This window comes from Chanos chanos, chromosome 16 (genome assembly GCF_902362185.1).
Source record: "Chanos chanos chromosome 16, fChaCha1.1, whole genome shotgun sequence".
NCBI classification, from domain to species: Eukaryota; Metazoa; Chordata; class Actinopteri; order Gonorynchiformes; family Chanidae; genus Chanos; species Chanos chanos.
Window position 1 is genome coordinate 4,287,502 of NC_044510.1, and position 20,315 is coordinate 4,307,816.

The 20,315-nt window shown below is 42.8% G+C and overlaps 2 protein-coding genes across 4 annotated transcripts in view; both read right to left on the minus strand.

Annotated features, from left to right (window-relative positions):
- LOC115829568 (myosin-9) overlaps positions 1-3,610 on the minus strand; it is a 36,175-nt gene extending 32,565 nt beyond the window's left edge. For all 3 annotated transcript variants that reach the window (XM_030793704.1, XM_030793702.1, XM_030793703.1), the window contains exon 1: positions 3,420-3,610. The gene's annotated coding sequence lies outside the window, so the exon portion shown is untranslated. The remainder of the gene's footprint in view (positions 1-3,419) is intronic.
- An 8,548-nt stretch (positions 3,611-12,158) lies between these two features.
- Positions 12,159-16,831, minus strand: txn2 (thioredoxin 2). Its single transcript, XM_030793773.1, has 4 exons — positions 16,764-16,831; positions 15,580-15,860; positions 13,267-13,390; positions 12,159-12,384 (listed from the first exon to the last, which is right to left on the minus strand). The coding sequence occupies exons 2-4, from the start codon at positions 15,858-15,860 to the stop codon at positions 12,268-12,270; spliced, it is 522 nt and encodes a 173-aa protein (XP_030649633.1). The 5' UTR covers positions 16,764-16,831; the 3' UTR covers positions 12,159-12,267.
- Positions 16,832-20,315: the final 3,484 nt, after the last annotated feature.

The window sequence follows — 20,315 nt, forward strand, 5'->3', positions numbered from 1 at the left end:
ATTGCCCAAGTCCTTATAAAAGCCCAAACCTTGACACACACACACGCATACAGGTGTGTAGCTACCACACCCAAGCCTGAACAAAATCTACTTCTCTGACATGTATGTGAATGGCTCAGATCCTTTCACTGTCTACCTGTTAAGTCACTGCCAAAAGATCAACCTGTCATGTTCAGTTTTATACTCAAAACCAAACCAGCCACGAACACACTTTCCCTCTCTCTCACACTCATACACACACACACACACACACACACATTCTCAAACACATACTCTCACACACACCACAGAGTAAAGAGCAGCAGCAAAACTACAGGAAGCAAGCAAATGGTTTTTTCCACATGGGAGTAGACATGGGCAGTTCAAACGCTGCTGTTTTCTGAAGTGCCTGCTTTTTCTTCCCTCTCAAACAGGAAGTTATATCACCATGTTGGCTTTTTTTTCCCCAGCATGCTCTCAAGAAGCACAAACTGAAGTCTCTGACACAGAAGCCAAACCCCATGCTAACAGTAGCCTTAGCATCTTAACTTCATCGCCTCCATGAATCAGGATGTCCAAACTCAGTACAGCATAGAGCACTCAGCGTCCTTGTTTGTTTGGATTCTAGACCAGAATGCAGAGCGTTTCCCTCCATTGTTGAGCTCTGTAGAAATAATCACAGGTGTGTTCCTCTACTTGAGGAAACAGAGAGGGAGACCAAAAAAGGAGAAAAGCAACAAGAAAGAGCGTGAAGAAAAAAGGATACAGACAGGGAGGAGGAAGAGGGGGGAGTAGGAGGCACTTCAGATATTTTGACCAAATTGTTGAGCGAGTCTGTCAACTGATTTTAAACCGACCCCAGTTCACCCCTTATTTCAGCCCCAACCCGAAAGAGATGGTACATTAAAAAGGAGAAAATACGATGACCGACCGAAATCGTTTACAGTCTTTACTGCACACAGTTCTAGGATTTTAAAATTGGTAACATGGTCAAACAGTGTTATTTCTCACTCTGAGAGCAAGACAACACACATGTGTGTGAATGTGTGACTGTGTGGGTGTGTGTGTAAACGTATGGTATTGTGTTTAGCACACCTATTTTCACAAGAGCCTGTCCTCACTTAAACTGGATGGTGTGACCCAGTATTGGTATATGGTGCTCAGTTTAGCATCTAGCGCATACACTGGTTTTGAGGTCAACAGAGAGAAGGGAGGGAAGGAGAGCAAGATGGTGAATGATTAAACTGTTTGTCCTTTCAGTCCGTCTCTCTTTCTGGTTCAGACTAGTGATCTGCTGACTTGGGTGTCTGCACCCAGCTGTCCTCTTAGCATTTGCTTCATCACAACAACAAATTAACAGAGGTGGAGAGGTAGGGAAGAAGGAGGGAGGGAGGGAACGAGAGAGGAGAAAGAAGAAAGAGGGTTTGAGAGTGACATAAGGACAGAGAGGAAAGCGAAAAAGAACCTTGAGATGCAAGTAACAAAACAAAACTTTGGAGAAAGATATCTGAGTCAAGTGGTCAGCAGTGCTCTCTCTGGTTTAAATTACACTCTGTTTGAAGCACACATCCAGGTCAACTCAAACTTCAATAACACCACCTGCATGAAACCTTCTTTGAAATATATCCTAAAAGAATGTGAAGCCCTCCTTATCTGAAGACCTCTGATCAGCTGCCTTTTTGAAGTTAAGAATGCTTTAAGATGGTGTTAACATCCATTGACGTTCAGAAAGGCGATACATGACAAAGTTAATACTCAATAATATACCAAGTAGATGCTTCTGCGGAAAGTCAGTGCGGTTAGAGGGGCAGGATACCACACGCTAGCAACTGAGCCTAGGAGAGTTTTTCTGTTGTCAAAAACAAAATGTCGACAAATTACATGTAAAGATGATGGGTCTCTCTGACAGAATGACGTAAACGTGCTGAAACGTAACGATAGGAGACACAGTGTGGTTTAAACAATGAATGAGAACTGCTGAGTTCTGCAACTGTCAAAACTGACCGCAAGACCACGTAAGGCTACATGCTAAACCGCTCGAGCCTCCCTCGCGGAAAGTCTAAAATAAGATTGTGTTCAGAGTCTTTCTCTTCGTTTCTTTAACGTGTTTCATAATGTAGGGCCCATCATTAGGGACACTCGGAAGATATGTAGGGCACGGGGTGTGTCACAATCTTTCGGCTCAGGACATTTTGGGTACGAATGAAAACGCCGCAAGTTCTCAAACTTTCCATAATACGATTCCAAAGCGTCTCAAACACTCTCAATATATAAAAGTTATGAAGTTAGCCCTGGTAACTTGAGCCAAAATGTAAACAAGTTGGTTCAGATTCGTAGCATAGCCTACATCTGCCAATAGCAGATGGCATAGTTCAGATACTCGCCCAACTTCAACAAATCATCAGGTGTTTGCTCTGAACCTGTACAGAGAAATGAAGGTTTGCATTAATCTAACGTCTGCAGTCAACGCCGGTACCAGGAACACGCAAGCTCTGACTCCGGAGGATCGCGCATCACTCGGCTGACTAATTCCGGGCCCGGTCCACTGTACCGACATGATCTAAATCAGGGTGTGCGTGTTCAAGCAAACTGCGATCCCTGAGGTTTCCACTTTGGGTACTACCACATCTTATTTCTCTGGATCCGAGTAACACAACACGTCTAATAAATAACAGTTCAGTATGAAGTTAGTAATTTACCCATTGTTGGTTAATGTTATTTGGTGACATTTAACTGAGATTTGACCTACTTTGCAAAATTATAGAGCAATTACCAGCAAAACATCATTTTAATCAGATAAAAAATAATAAGAAAAAGTCCCGAAAGACGTCATTGAAATCGCAGAACGGGAAGCAAGGGCACATAAAATCCGCAAACCAAAGAGTGACGTAATGCGTGCGAGTGTGTGTGCGCGAACCGGCCCTCTCTGACCGCACAGGCTGACGGAAAAGCAACCGGACACGCCAAGTTACCACTGAGTTCACCGGCACACAACTGAACATCTAAAACCGATCCTTCAAAAACTTTATCTGGTGAAGACTAGAACTTCTTGTCGGCCACCTAATCACTTCTGACCCGCTCCCTCCATTTCTGCAGCTCATTCATGCGAATCACTTCCTGTAACTTGCCGTGCTTTTTTTTCTCACCAATGGTTATAGAGCAGTATTGACCCCCGAGTCGGAATTTACAATGAAATAAATCACCGATTTATTTGCCTAGGTGTAACAAACTGAGAGAGTTGCATGCTGAAAGATTAGATGAAATTCTCGACTTAAATCAAGACAATTAAAGTAGGTCCCACCCAGCAAACTGCTGGAGCAGTGTTTCGTCCTTCCTGGTTCACTGCACTTGCTTTGCGACTTCTCCACGCCGACAGTCAGCGAAACTTTACACTTGAAATACGGGTTTAAAAAAAGTGCCCTAAACTGCGACTAATTTACCTGCTTCTTAGGTGCAGACGATTTTCGGAGGGTGTCTTGCAAGGAACTTAGTCACTCTGTCGGTGTCCGTGTCGCAGTGAAACACGCTCCAGTCGACTGCAACCTCGCTGAGAACTCAAACTGGCGTTCGTTTCCTCCCTCTCTATTGCTCGGTCTCTAGCCGTCTTTTTTTCTCTCTCGGCACCTTTCTCCCTCCCTTCTTCACTTAGGCTACCAGTTGAACTCTATCCTTGCTTAGTTGTTCGGGGTGCGGTCCAAAGAGGGAGGGACTATACCATATAAACCCGCCTACCTACACTACAGCCACTCATTGTGCAGCATCGTGCATTCACATTCTACACGACGAGGGCCAATAGGACGTTCAGGTTTGGTAAAGTTAGTGCCGCCGTGCAAAAATGAACTTGAAATTGAGCTGAAATGGTGGAAGGACCGTATGGGATGTTTAATGAGAGAAATATGTGCGCGCTAAGGTCTTTTATGACCATATAAGTAGCCCACACTAAACTCAGTGAGCTACATCACACGCAGGTCCTTCCTGTGTGTCATTCCTGAAAACCCATCCACGTCTGTCTGTTTTTCTAACGGGACAGATCCGCTTACGAGAGAATGCTAGGAATTAAATACGTTATCCGAAACCGTCTCAGGGTTTAATTTCTTATTTATTAATATGTTGAATCGGCTGTCTTTTCTTTTATATAGTTTATTCATTTTATTTGTTTCTGACAATACAATATTATATTTGTGTTTTTTTATAACATATTTTAAAACAGTTTTTTACTTAGAGGGATTTCTCTCAACTGTAAGAAACACTACATTGAACGATTTCAGCACGATTACAAATTTCCTGTGAGAACGTAAAATGAAGGACAGAGTAACGTCAAGTTTCACCACAAATATTGCAGAGTGTTATAAGCAGAGTGCGATTTATACAATGAGGGGGTCAACTTTTTTCCACTTCTATGTGGCATAGTATATATATGTTTCGACACCCCCCCCCCCCCCCCCCCCCCATGTTATTTTTACCAACTTTTCCTCCAGGGCAATATGGCATAGGATATATAAATGTTTCGACTACCCGCCCCCCCCAACTGTTATTTTTACATCTTTTTTTTTTTTTTGGGGGGGGGGGGGGTTCAAAATCTTATTCAGGGGGGTCAGACCTCCCCAATCCCCACCGTAATTCAATCCCTGGTTATAAGGGACTTTTACGAATAGCCGTGTGTGAACTGGTGCATAACCGGTTGGACAGAATATGTGTGTGACGTTTCGAAAACGGAGCAGATCACAGGGGCGAGAAAAATCAGTTTGATGCATTCCTGCGCGCGCCAGCAGTGCTAGTGTCTATGTGAGTACGGTGCTTAATAGGATGGTATAAATATTTATTCACAAATGACAAACACAAGCGGAATGGGAAAACACAAGTGAAAAGGGGTCAGAGACACAAAAAAAGGAATGTGATGTTTAAACAAAAATGCTGCCAGAAAATGAGACTCTGTATGCAGGTCAACAAACATAAGAGTTCGAAACAGAGCCAGAAATCATCAAATGTCTTTCCAGATATATCACCCCTTAATATATTTAAGGAAATACTACTTGTGTTTGCATTGAAATGTGGGTAAACACAGCAAAGTGGAGCAAATAAACCATCTTCGGAAAGATCCGGGGGTATCTTGACTGTTACGCTGGAGAGACCACGGATTCATCCATTAAAAGAAAAGAAAGAGAATGAGGTAATTCAACACCTTGTTCTTTTGACCCCACACTTTTTCACCTTCTGTGTTTCTTTCTCTCTCTCTCTTTTTTTTCTTGGAACAGAGACATCCTGAACTCTGAAACAGATGATAATGTGACCATTGCAGACCAGAGCAAATGATGACAACAATATGGTTCCTGCTCTGAATAACTTCAATTCAACCAGCACCATCCTTTCATTCAAGTGAATATTTACTTTTCATATTTACTTTCACTTTCCCAAGATACAGACTGGCCATGCCCAGTTGCGTATTTTTGTATGACATTACCATTATTTTGATTGCTATCAGATTCAATGGTAGCCTACACTGAGTAGCCATACAAATTTACTACTACCTTGGCTATCCTTTCCTTTATGGACATATTGTATACATGTCTATCAATGAAATATTTCTCTTTGTATTTGATAATTTGATAAACCATTTACTGGATCTCTTTTGAAGTGAGTACCCCCCCCACCCCACCCCCCATTTAAGTAGGCCATAAATTTACGGTACGGTCATTGGAAAAAAAAAAAAAGGTTTGGAAAATAAGTTGACAAACTGTCGTTGGAATGTTGAGTTTGGGTATGAGAGGTATGTGCCTGTATTTGTTTATGGGAGATTTCAGCTGCTGTGGATTATTTCAGGCGAACGACTAGGGGACATGCAATGTGGTGGAAAAATCAATACGTCTCCCCCTCTCTCACAGCTGGTTGGCTGACTACATTTCAGCAAAGGGTCAAAGGTCACTTCTCGTGCCCCGTCTCTCATACACGTCAGTTATCATACTGTTATAAATGTGTATTATTTTATTATTTTAAACAATGATTTGCTACTATTGCAGTCATGCCTACCGTGCAATTAGAGTGAGAGAGAAAGAGAAAGAGAAAGAGAGAGAGAGAGAGAGAGAGAGAGAGGTTCTTATGTTATTCATGTCTGTGGAATATTTCACAAAAGGCAGACATCTCCATTACGTAGGAAATCTCTTAATTTGCATTGTGACTATCACTGCATTGGATGAGAGAGAAAAAGATAAATAGCACCAAGTCCATCACTCACTTCCTTGATTTTTCTTGACATGAAAAACACCATTTGATATTTGACTGACTGAACTACAGCAAGAGGCCAGAGCAAGAATACAGGATTAAGAGAGAGAGAGAGAGAGAGAGAGAGAGAGAGCAAGAGAGAGAAAAAAGACAGATTACCAAATATGGCCACTTTTACCCTCCCTCCCTTTCCACAATGATGTTGACCCAGTGGCTCCATGTCTGTTGTAAGACCAGCAGGGTGTGTGCGCTTTAGAGTGTGTATATTTAGAGTGTGTGTGTGTGTGTGTGTGTGTGTCTTTATCATGGCACCCATATAATGAGACAGAACCCCATTGACTTTCACTGGACTGAGCTCGCTTTTTACAACCCTTTTAATGAGCACCTTCTCTTTTTAAAAAAAAAAAAAAAAAAAAAGGCTGAAAAAGACAAATCACTCAGTGTGTGTATGCTTAACGCATGTGCGTGTTTAGGAAGTGCCAATCAAATCCCCTAATGTTTCCTGCAAAAGCTGATTAAAAAAATAAATAAAAACACCACATCTTTAAGCTCTAGCTGCATTCCTGCATGCTTAAATTAACCAGGGGGTATATCAGCAGAGCCACATTGAAGGGGGGGGGGGGTGGTTTTCCCCCTCTTGGTTTCTTTTCCCAATAATTCGCAAATTATCTATGACAGAGTGCGCCAAGATGTTTTGTGCGACTCATGAATTCCTTATGCCCCCCCATGTCTTTAAATAGAGAGCTGACTTCTCACAGTATCCAAGGCAGATAATAATTAAAACCAGCAACAAAAAAATTGACCTCAAAGGGCAAAACAAAACAAAAAAAAAAAAAAGAAGGAAAAAAGAAAGGATGTGAACGGAACCAAACATGAGGGATCATTTATTTGTTTGTCTGTCCTTGTTTTCATCTTTTCTTTCTCTCTGTCTCCCTCTTTCCCAGTGATTAGTTAACAGGAAACAGCGATAAGCTACGTGTTAAGTCACAAAATTCTGGAATGTGCTGAAAAGGAAAGACAGACGAGTTCCTCCTTTTCTTTAGTAATTTTGTCTTTCCTCACGCGCGCCACCCAGCCCCCCAATGCCACCCCCTCCAAAAAACCCTAAGCATTTCACCCTACCATACTTCTTGCTAAGCAGTGTGAATTCCCTGTATGTTACAGACAGGGAGTTCAAAGATGGAATAATGAATATACATATTCATTATTCCATAAGTCCCATGGATGTGTGTTCCCATGTCATGTCACAAAGTCCCATGGATCTGTGTTGCCATGTCATGTCTTCAGATGGTATATTGAGAAGACATATTGTGCTGAGGCAGCATGCATTGCGTGCATGTTTGAACTCTAAATAGACGAATCATGTTTACTGTAAACACAGCTTACACGAGCTTATTCTCCACAAGACTGTCGATTTGAGAGCAGGCCTCTTAAATGTTGTGGTCTCACACTGTCCCTCCAGCTATTTCTGCAACACACACACACACACTCTCCAGGCATTCAAAGTATGTGGCATAGACTGGGCACTGTAAACATAAAACAAATATGAATACTTTTGGGAGTTTGAGAAGAGGAGAGGGGGAGAGAAAGAGAAGGAGAGAGAGAGAGAGAGAGAGAGCGCGTGTTAGAGGAATTCTGCTGTTCACCCTCTTGCCTCGTTTGTTCAACAGTCACTGGCTTCCTCTGGTCTTTTTTTTTCCTTATATGGTCAGAGAGTGGTAGAAAGAGAGAGAGAGTCGACCGCAGCTGGGAGCGGAGGTGTGGTCTATTGTTTTAGGGCGGAAGAGGTGTAGGGTTACACCACTCTCACACTCCATTGCTCTCTCGTCATCTCCTTTACCTCATCCATCCATCACTGAGTCAGAGAAGGAGTGTACGTGGTTCAGACACTGTTTGGATGACAGATTTGTTGACCTGTCTGCAGCCCACTGAGATCAGCAAATGAGTGTGAGTGTATGTGTGTGTGTGTGTGTGTGTGTGTTTGGGGGGGGGGGGGGGGGGGGGGGAATGCAGATAGAGAAGAGAGGAAGCGCACTGTGCTATTGATGTGCCCTTAGACTTACCACATGTCCTGCTAGTGTAATATAGCTTTGTCATAGTTTTTGCAATGTTTTTAGTGGCAATCGTGTCGACATAGGACTTTGGAACCAGACAAAGGTCAGCAGAAGAAAATGAAACTGAATTGAACGTAATCGAATTGGAGTGAGAAAGAGAGAGAGAGAGAGTGTGTGTGTGTGTGTGTTTCAAACACAGAGTGTCAGTCAGGTGCTTTCACTCTCAGTCCTGTCATGTGTGTTATGCAAGCCCCACCAGACTGAGAGTTGACACAGGAATGTTCCTTATCACACATTACCACAATAACCTGACTTACAAACACTACTCCAGTAGAAGCTATTGAACAACTAAAACAGAGGTGGTGCCAGATTGATCTTCAGTGCACCTAGGTTTCTCTCTCTCTCTCTCACACACACACACACACACACAGAGCAAATTCTTGGCGGGTGATGGACTGATTGCACACACAAGGTGTGTTTTACACAAGAGCACACCATGATATGTAATCTTGGACAGCCCATGACTTGTCCTAGACAAACAAATCTGTTCGTCTGACACCCTCTGACCACAAACACAGCCCTTCTTTGAGTCACTGACAGGTACGTGGGGATAGTGAGGACGACAGCAACGCAGTACCAAAGAAAACGTTTCTTCCGGATGATTCTGTCCAAAATCACTTCTCAAACACAGACAGCTTGTTGCTGTCGTTGTTGTTGTTGTTATTGTTATTTGTGAGTCTGTTTGCTGTTATGTGCAGCGTGGTGTGAGATGGAAGCAACCCGTGGTAAACATGCCATCCTCAAAACTTACGTTGTCCAGGTAACGATACGTTCTGACCGCGCTGAAAAACGACGCCAGGTGAGAGAACCCCGTGGTCCGCGGTGGGCCATCACAGATTCTACATTAACGGTAACTACAGCAGATAACAGCTACGCAAACCCACATTCCAGCCTCAGTATGCGTTTCGAGGAACCAGATAAAATGATGAATGGCAGTGCTGAGTGAATGATTGAACGTGTGAGCGAATAAGCGAAAGAGAAACATGTCAGTGAGATGAGTGACGGAGAGGAGGCTGCACACCCGGGGTGTGATTATACACTGTATGTCTTATTACATTGCTTTCACTTAACCAGGCAATTTCATATTTACAGTCACAGGAACAGGGACACAAAACAAAAGGGGGTGATTTAGAATACTGACACAGGATGAATCAATCAGATAGTAATGATATTTTCCACTCAGGTGAAATAGTTTTTAACAACAGAGGGGCTCATGGCTGACAGACAGACAGACAGACAGACAGACAGACAGACAGACAGACAGATAGATAGATAGATAGATAGATAGATAGATAGATAGATAGATAGATAGATAGACAGATAGAGCAGGGAGTATGTGGTCCTACAAGAAAGCCACAGACAACAAAGGTTCAACAGAAGGAAGGTTAGGGATTAGATTAAAGAGGGGGGGTGGGGGGCTAAACAGCAGGCAGATAAATTAAGAGGAGAGAGAGATGAACGAAAGGGAAGGAGAGGTGTAATGTGTGAGAAACAGAGCTGCATGTGAGAGCATGCTTTAGGCCTATCTGCTCTTGGATCAGTCTGCATTCAGTAAAGGAAGTGTGGATTTTCTAAGAAAGAGAGAGAGAGAGATTTGGGTGGAGCAGAATCGTTGCGGGTGGTTGAACTCTTGATGAACGCGATAGAAACGTCTCACTAGAGAGTGTAAAGAATGTGTGAATTTCACGTTCACACAGAACGTCAAACCATCCCTCCGTTTTCGGCCTACGGTCCCACATGCAAAGCTATCATCCAGCCAACTGCTATTTATGTTGTCACAGTAAACACATAACACACATACATACATGCTATTACAAAAACCCTTGTATAAACTGATTTAAGTCCAAACGGATTCCAGGAGTCGTACTGATGTATTTTAGTTCATAGAAAGGTCTAGAACAAAACATCTTTTTTCTTAGTGGTTTTCGACTCTTCGACATGACACACCTTGCGCGGCAGAAGTAAATGACAAAATCTCTCGGGTCTCCACCCTGCTTCTCTCGCAACACATGGCTGTCTGAGTCCTTGTCTGGGCCTGACACCAGGTTTGTGTAGTTGTAGGAACATTAAAGAGGAGAAGAAGGAGAAAAAAACAAGCTGTCAGTTAATTATTCTTCTCTGAATGCAGGTGGTTTGAGCTGGGTTTTTGCCCAAAATGCCATGGAACTGTTAACATTGGGGTGAGAATGAAGCTAATTACTGCCGGGCTAAGCATAGCCTACTTAATCAACTAAAGCAGCGTCGTACCTGGAACTTTTAAATACTTCAAATACTTAAAACGTATAATGTTGTATTTGATTCACTGGTAAAAAAAAAAAATCTTGGGATGTTCTGATGTTTTGTAAAGTTGTTATCACATTTGTTTCTAGCAGTTATGGAAGGTTCCGCAACACTCGTTCATAAGAAAAAAAAAAATTACCATACATTACTAATGTTTCGAAAGCTTTGCATCAAGTCTTCAATACAAGGGAGTTAAAACTCCATGCCATTCACTGTTTGAATTAGGAATTAGGATAAGACAACACCTCTGGGCAGACTCACCCACGAGAGCTTTAATCAAACAGCCTGCATTAGCGCAGCTGCTTCGTAGAGTCTGTTGACTTTGCCATTAATAAACGTGGCCCAGTCTTGGCACGCCCTGAAGCATATTTTAATGAAAGCGAAAAACAAGTTCAGGCACGTAATCCTTCAAAAGAACGAACGTATCATTAATACCCCCCCCCCCCCCCCCTCCAAAAAGAAAAACAAACATAGAAGTTATTCCCTGTTCACTTACGACTGACACAATCAAACTAGCATTTGTGTTTATACTTTGTTTTTGCTTATTGGCTGCACTGGGCGTCTTTAACGGTACTGAACAACAAAGCTGTTGCAACGCGAGGCAAGTGGGTTTAATTAAAGTTCTATTCCGGTCCTAAAATGTCAGGAACTCACTAACAGAATGAACTAAAATGTGAATCATGCTTGTTAGGTACACAGGGAATTCCTTAAGAGCAATTCCACCGAGTCATTGCTGAAATGTCTGTAAAATTATGTCTGCTTCAGTGCCGTTATGTTCAGCCCCATTACATTACACACTGACAAGGCCAGAGATCTGTCCACAGCCGAGTAATGTAACACATCATAATATCCTCTTTATTTCTTATTATTTCGCTTGGTCTTATAACACACTGTAATGAGATTAAAATCTAAGATCAAACCCTTAACCGTGTTCACATTTCCCAAAGAACTTGAATTTCACAGTCGGAACCAATGACTGAAACGGACTGAAAACACATAAACTCACTCTCTCTCTGTCACTCAATTACACACACGCACGCATTCACTCTTCTCTCACATTGGTAGGCAGAATGGTGTAAAATGACTGTCGCCTTGAATGTGGGAGAAAGGCTGCCCTCGTATGGACAAAAACAGGAACTGCAGACAGCGTATCCAAAGCAGAGCTGTAACCACCAAACATTTTCCTCCAAAAGGTTTCCTTTAGGCTCTTATCACTGAAGATTTTGATACAGTAAAGTACAGTTAAGTCGCTGTACATTATACAATCTATCTGAATAAACTCCTAGACAATATAGGTTTTCTATCAGCCTAGATGAAGGGGGGGGCTACTATCTGACAGATAGATGAGGGAAAAATCCGGAAAGATGATGTGTGATGATACAGTGTGCCAGGCTGAAAAGATATACACACATACAAACACAAACGTCAAACAGCAAAGAGATGGAGACACAACACACCTCTGAAACTAAGAGTTTCAAGATGAGTCCTAGTATGTATCTCCTATATGTGTGTATTTGTGTGTGTGTGTGTGTGTGTGTGTGTTTTATAAGGAGCTGAGATGATAGGATGAGCAGTTAGTCATCTGAATATTTCTGATAAGTGCTGTAAACTGGATCTGGTAATGAATGGGGAATACAAAGAGAGGAGGGGTATTAGTGAGATTTGATTGAAAAGTTCATTGTCCAATGAGCTTTTTGACAAAGGAGTCCAGCTGGTCTTCATCTTTGATCCCCACAAACTGGTCTATGACATCACCGCCACGCATGGCAATCACCGTGGGAACGGCTGACACCTGGAATGGGATGATATTAAAGTTCATCACAATTTGATTAACCGAATAACTGATATTTTATTTTTGATTCAAAATTTTAACTTTAAATTTTGATTTAAAAAAAATATCAATGTCATCAAGACAAAAAAAAATCTAACACTTAAGAGCTGGATCTGTCTGTTGTTCACTCTTGTATAAACGTAACTCACTCTCTTACTTTCCTTCAACTTTCCTTGCATTTGTACCTGGTCTGACACTGAACTAATACTGACGCTCATGCCACAGACAGCTCTGCAATGGCTACATGTCTGGTTTGTATTCTGCCTGTCTGGGAAGTCGCTTTGGATAAAAACATCTCTTAAAAGAACAAACGAAAATGGAACCATAGGTGAAACCATCGAGAGTCTGCTCACTTTTAGGGCCTTCATTTCCGGCATTCGACCTCTCATACCTCTTGTCAAAATTCAAATCAATATCTAATTAAAGACAATAAAAGAAATAATCCGGTTGCTTCGTTCTCAAGACGCTTTGCTTGCGTGTTTTGCGCGTAGTGAGTATTTTAGACGATATTTATTTAGCAAAAGCAGTTCTCTAGTTCCCGGTTAAGTGTTGACGCCCCCAGAGTTTAAGTTAGCGTTTTGCCTAGCGTGAGGCCCGTGTGAAGGCAGTAATTATAAACAGAACTTGAGAGAGAGAGAGAAAGAAAAAAAAAAAACACTGCAGAAAGCTACACTGATCGCCTCACCATAAAAACAGAAACAGTATAAAAAAAAATGACATGGAGAGGATAAAGAAATGAAACGTGACATGCTCTCTGAATAGCGTGCCCCCTCGATGAATGTCTGAATAGAACTGAGCGCTAGGATTCATCTCTAGCTGTGTTAGCCAAATGTTGTTTCTTACCCCATATTCAATGGCCAGGTCTGTGTGCTCGTCAATGTCAACCTTCGCCATGGCAACGCGACCCTTCTGCTTGGCAATGGCCTTCTCCAACCTCGGTCCGAGGATCTTACAAGGTCCGCACCACCTGTAAAAACACACACACACACACACTCAGCATGTTCCACAAAACACGAGGCTTGGACACTTGCGTATCACAGCTAAACTATGTTCAAAAGTAATGAAAACATAAACAAATTATCACAAATTTGATTGAACTGAGCAAACAGACTTTGCTCGTTTTGCAAACTTTAAAAACATCTGAGGTTATTCCAAAAAAAAAAAAAAAAAAAACCTGACCAGGACCTTACAGAAAAAAATCCCTTAACAACAAGCCAGTTCGAACAGTTCACACACACACACACACACACAAATATCATCTAATTCACCACTTGTGACTAAATCATTTCTAAGTCATTTAATTCTGTATAACTCTGTAATAAACACCATAATACCTTAGAGAACACAATCTGTTACACACTCCCACGCAAGTGGATAAATCAATTATCATTTAACGCAATAACACAGGCTGTGTTGACAGACAGCTCCGGTCATGCCCAGCGCAGGGATAAATGTTAGTATGAGAGGGAAATGTCAAGGCCATGGAGGAAAGACAAGGAGAACTGAGTTCAATTATGCAATTCTAACCCAGCATAAGCTGCCACAGCGTGTTTTAACGGACTGTGTGGTTCAACGGGGGGGGGGGGGGGGGGGGGGGGGGGGGGGTTGGGGTCTGTGGTCAAGTTCATCTTCTCTCTGGTGATCCGTGAGATTTACACAACAGTTTGGAACATGCTGAAAGTCCATACGATTTGTTTTAGATAAATACATGGAGGATGCACAAACAGTTCAGATCATTTTTGAGTTAAACAACAACAACAAAAGAATTCAAAGAGGGCTTTCATAAATGATATTTTTAGAAGTCTGTGAGGTCTATAGATCTTTACTCAATGAGCATCCAGCAGTCCTTCAAGTCGCATCCTGTAAGTACCCAAAGATACTGTCTTTGGGGGTTTATTTTACCAAATATGATACATACACAGACAGACGTTGCGAAGAAAAACAGGTCCACAGAGCACTTATTCAAATACCACATCACACGTGCCCCGCCAGCCGTGAGCCCAGAAAAGCTCCACACACTCAGGCTAGTGTGAAATCTCAGAAAGCATGCATATGTCCCGACGTCAACTCATCCCCACGGGCCTTTACAGACGGGGTGGACACATGCCAGCCAGCGTCCCCTTCATATATTCACTGCCCACGGGTGCCTATTTATAATCATATACATACATACACGTCCTTTCTGAACGTACAGTGCAGGGGCATCGTTATCGGTTTGCATGATATGTCAGGCCAGGACACTTAGAAACAGACACTTTTATTTTCCCCGGTTAAGCTGAGAGCAGCTTCACTCTGGTCTGAGCGCACGGATTATTATTCTCCGCAATCACCCACTGTTCCCTGTCAGGACATTCTCATATCTAGCAACGACACAGACACTGGCTGCCAATTAACGCTCTCTTTTAAGATCCTACCGACAATGACAAGTTCGGACCTTTTCTCTCCAGAGAGAGCTGTGTCGGCCCATTTACCTGAAACGGTTTCTTTTCTTAGTTTAAAGATTAACAGAAATCTCCCCCAAGATATTCTGTACCGTGAAGCTGGAGCAGATAAGAAGACAAACCTGCTCGGTGTTTGACTGACAGGAGGCATCATATTCTACTTCAAAACAGTCCCAACATATTCCAGCCCTGCATAAGGATGTGTGATTTTAATGAGTCGATTATTTCCACAAATATATAATTAAGATAATAATACCTCACCTGTGTGTCCATATATATATATATATATATGTAGATATATATATAGCATGGAAACTTTGAGTCTTTTGAGTCTTTTGCCTTGAGCCAATCTTAAGAGCTTAAGAGGATTTTAAAAAGTGTAAATAAGTTGTCAACAGCTTGGCTTAGGGAAGTTTCTCCCATAGAGCTTAGGACAGTTCAGAAAAGACTTCACGGAACATGTCTGGGGCATGTTAGTTTGGACCCTCGGTCTCTGGAGAGAAAATGAGGCCCTATATGAAAAGAGATCAAATTCCCTGTGAAACAAAGCAGTACGCTGATCCTCACTGGATTTATAGAAATGTCTTCCTTTAACCTAAGCATGTCTTTTTAGGTACTTACTATGCAATGTCTTCCTTTACCCTAAGCATGTCTTTTTAAGTACTTACTGTGCAATGTCTTCCTTTACCCTAAGCATGTCTTTTTAGGTACTTACTGTGCATGAAAGTCCACAAGCACAGGTAACTCGCTGTTAATGACTCTCTCTGTGAAGTCTTCATGGTCTTGCACGTTGAAAGAGACTTCTCGACGTGAGGTGAGGGGAAGGGATCGAGGCAGAGAGCGAGAGGGTGACAGGAAAGATTGGGGAGCTGATGACGGACTGAGTGAGGTAGAGTATGACGAAGAGCACAAGACTGAGGAAGAGGATGGGAGGCGGTAGCGAATGTCTTTCACAGAGAAGGTCCAAATTCTCCTCACGAGCAGCCTGGTAGCCATCTGAGAACACACACACACACACACACACACACACACAAGGGCTAATTACATAACTGCCATTCTTCATTTCCTTCTCTTACAACGTTTGGGGAAACTGACACAGTCTGATAACATATACTGAATTATCTCAGGCGCTCATCCTGGTAGCTCCGACCGGGTTTCATTCAGTCCGGGTAATTTTCAAGCTGTTGCACTTTGACTCTCTAAACGCAATACAATGCCTTGGCTAGCACATAAACATTTACAGCTATAAAACAGAACATATTTACGACAAGTTCAAAACCTTTATATCTCAACGAGTCCACTGTACACAGAAATAATAAGCTATCAGTCTAACCAGCCTTACAACCTAAGCAAGCCTACAAAACTTCAAAATCCATAAATCTTATATTTAAAAAAACGTCATTCTAAACGCCACCGAAAGTATGTTATGTATATATATTTTTGCTGATTTGAGTCAAACGAATCTGCGGTGTTTAAAACAATTCGAGAATTCTGACGACAAGATAACTCTCTAACAATCAGTCCCAAATAAGTTACTGTATCAGCGCAAACATGTCACGATTACTACAGCAAACGTTTATCCAACATTATTCGAAACGGATTTTAGGTTTACGAAGAAATATCAATCAATCTGCAAAACATTTTTTTCTGTAATCTCGAGCCCGTTGGAGCTGTTTTGCAATCCCACTGCGTATTTTCGAACTGCGCTCGTCTTTTCCTCGGATAACCTCAATGTGACTTTGTCGGCTTCCTCTTCGTCTCTCTCCATGCACGAGTTTATCTGTCCACTACAACCTCACGTTCGTACAAAATCACTACCGAATCACTTTCCCGTACCTGTCTCTGTCCGTGTGTGACATAAAATTAATTTAGCGGTTTTAAAATCACTAAAGATCTTACCGTTTGAGCGCTGTTACCGTAGAATATTGGTCGTCCCGACCACCGAGCTCAAACTACTTCCGCTTGCAGTTCGGGAAGTTTATTATAAGGATTCCCCTCAATGAATAGCGCCTCTCAGCGTTCACATTCACACCTACAGTTAAACAGAGTTTCGTAACGTTCGTGTGTCATGCAACCGTCAGATAAATAGGTCAGTAGGTAGCAGGGCATGGTTAGTTTCATATACATAAAATGATACGTATATTTTGAAACATCTTTAAAATCTTCAAAATTTATCTGGATATCTATCTCAAATTCCATTATATTTGCATTTCTACGTTCCAAACCAAGATTTCTGGATCGCAAACAGAAGGTCCAATACTTGCAGGCCCTGTTTTAGATGCCAAAATCTGAAATTAAATGCATATCCAACATTATTTGGGTAATAATATGATTGACGACCATCTTTGCAGTACTCTTATTTGTCCATCTTTCATAATTGATGATGTGAGAGATATGAAAGAGAAACGGCAGCAGCTGACCAGCTTTCATGTTGGAGAGAGACACAGGATGAAAGGGGGGAGAGAGAGACAGACAGAGAGAGAGAGTGAGAGAGAGAGAGAGTGAGAGAGAGAGAGGGGGGATTTTGCAAAGGCAGGATTGACAGACAGATAGAGAGATGGCAGAGAGAAAGAGAGAGACAGAGTGTGAAAAAAAGAAGATCATCCTTAATAAAGATAAACAGGTCACCAGTAAGGATAACACTGTGAGTATTCTTTTTTATTATTGTTTTTTACCTATTTTAACATGTTTAATCGTTTATTATTCAGGTTTGTGGCTTCAGTGCAGTGCTGAGTGGAGTGTTTATGTGGAAGCTGTTTGTCTGCGTTAGTGCCTTTCTCTTTTCTTCCCTTTCCCGACCATCTTTCTTTTCCATCCCGTCCTCTAATAATACGCTTTGTGACTTGTTACTATTTCTGATCAGAATTGTGGGACAACTTTCTTTCTCCCTCTCTCTCTCTCTCTCTCTCTCTCCGCCACTCTTTGGTCAATGGGTTCAGATTGTTAACCCCTCTCATGAATTAAACATAAAGGAAACTATTTAAGACATTCATGAAATTGTTGAGAATATGCTTATAACTAGTCCAATCAAACTCTTTTCTCACCTCAGGGTTCGAGACAGAACAGTCATAACTGAGAAGCAAATCAACATATCACCCACTCAGACACTACTTTTTGATTTGAAAAACATGCATGGCATTTCAGTGGCCAATATATTAGCATTTAAGGAGCTTATTTCTAAATGAACTCTCATTTCTCCAACTTAGAATCCACAGCTTCAATCACATAGGTAAAGCTCACACAGTTCCCAGTTCCTGTGCACTCAAGACTCCAGTACAGCCACAGAATGGGCCAGCCGGTCCCTCACTGGTCATCTGGACCTGGGGCTGACTTTTTGAGGACTGAGAAACCAACAGAGGTGAAGGAGAAGGAAGACACGGTTTCCAGAACCATCCGCGTGACGGGCGGAGAGAAGCCGCTGCCGATCAGCCTCCGCCCCCCGCCTCTCTTCCGTACCCTCGGTTTGGCAGGGCAGTCGGCCAGCCTGCCCCCCCACCGACGCCTCCGTGCCGTGTTTCACCGGTCCAGGGCTGTGTTGCCCGGCAACAGTCCGGAGAACGCTGAGTCGCTGTCGTGCGTCTCGCGGAACGACCCGGGGTCACGTGTCAATGAAAGATCAGTTCCGCAAACCGATTCTAAGAGTCACTTTCGGACTCAACCTCAGAAGAACCACCTGGTGTGTGATACCGAAAAAAGACCTAAAGCTCCAGTTGACTCCCTGACTCACTCTCACACGACTCCCGTTCTCCCCGACACAATCCACCGGACACCTCAGACGCTCGATGGCGCACTTCCATATCACATTTATGGTTTTTCAAACACTCAGATTAATGCTGAATCCTTCCAGGTCATCGATATACTCACACCCTCACACGCCCATGGAAACACGTCAGCACAAGCAAACAGGCAAACCCCTCTAAATTTACACACTGACACTGTCAAGCAAAGACTCTCCTTAGATACCGACCCCCAGAACAGGCAATGCAGGGGACAGTCTAGTGCTTCATCCAGGACCCCAGGCAGGGGGACAAAGTCTAGGAGAACTTCGGTGTATCCTTCAGAGGATGAACGCTTGCATGAGGATGGAGGGATGACTAAAAGACAGGAGACGAGGCAGAGGAGAAGATGGAGGAGGAAGATAAACGGTGAAGGGGTGTGTGGCGAGCCAGACAGGATCGTGGACCTTAAAGGCGGGGATGCTGGACTCAGCCAATGGCTGCGGAGCTTGGGTATAACGGACGGAGAGAAGGACCGCCTCTTTGTCAATATGAGAGAGTCTCAAAAGGCCGGCACCCAGCAGGAGACGGGATCTAAGATAAAAGGGGTGGGGCATAAAGAGGTGTGTCCAGAGAAGGGGGTGTGGTATATGAGGAGGGACCGACGCCCACATTTCCTCCCTCCCATATCTCAGTCCGGTTCCCTCTTGGATGTACCTCTACTCCTCCCTGAAAATTCTCCTCCTCCATCGCCATCTACTTTATCTAACACTCCGTTCGTCCCACTACCCGTCCCTTTGCTCCACCCTCTCCCGCCCAGATGGAGGAATAATACTACATCCAGAGAGGAGAGCCTGAAAACACCTTAACTGTATGCTTATGGGAAACACTGAAAAGGTGATTTTTTAAAACTTTCTTTTGTCTTAGGCTGATGCATCACCCCATTATGAATGCTGCAGATATTATTAAGGTGCAAGATTTTTTGATGAATTTCCTCACGTCCGTGTCGAAACTCCTATGTGCTTGTATGTTGTAGATGCAAAAAAAAAAAAAAGAAGAAAAAAAAAAGATAATTACACACTCATTTCATAAATAAAAAAACAGATTCTGATGCCTGGCTACATCTGAATGAATTCATATAGATACAGAGCATAATCAGTCCATGAAAAATATTTCACATGCAGTCTATGAGTTTTGTTTACACATAAATCTCTGTTCATATTAAATCCTCCATACTTTTATACCGCATATACTGACCTCAGCAGAGTTAGTACCACTGTTGTCCACTAGAGGGAGCACTTCTGTTATTTGGAAATGAACAGAGGTTCTGTGTACTGCGATGATATTGTGTGTGTGTGTGTGTGTGTGTGTGTTAGGTTTAGAACACACACCTCTCAGTGTTTCTGGAGGCTCGTTTATGTGTTTACGCTGAATGCTGGCCCCCTGTGTATGTGTGTGTGTGTGTGTGTGTGTGTGTGTGTGTGTGTGTGTTGCTGTGAGGGAGCCTCTCTTTCCCAGCAGCACCTCCTTCTCCTCCTCTAAACAAACATGGCACCGGAAATGACAGGGATATCTGGGATATTTGTGGGGTCCCAGTGGGTACCAGCAGAGCTCCAGACAGAGGCCTGCTTTCTGTGACCCTTGGGCTGAGGAGGGGGTGCATTTTGGCCATGGGGGTAGAATGGGCCCGTCCAAAGGCTGTGTGTGTGTGTGTGTGTGTGTGTGCACGCGCGCG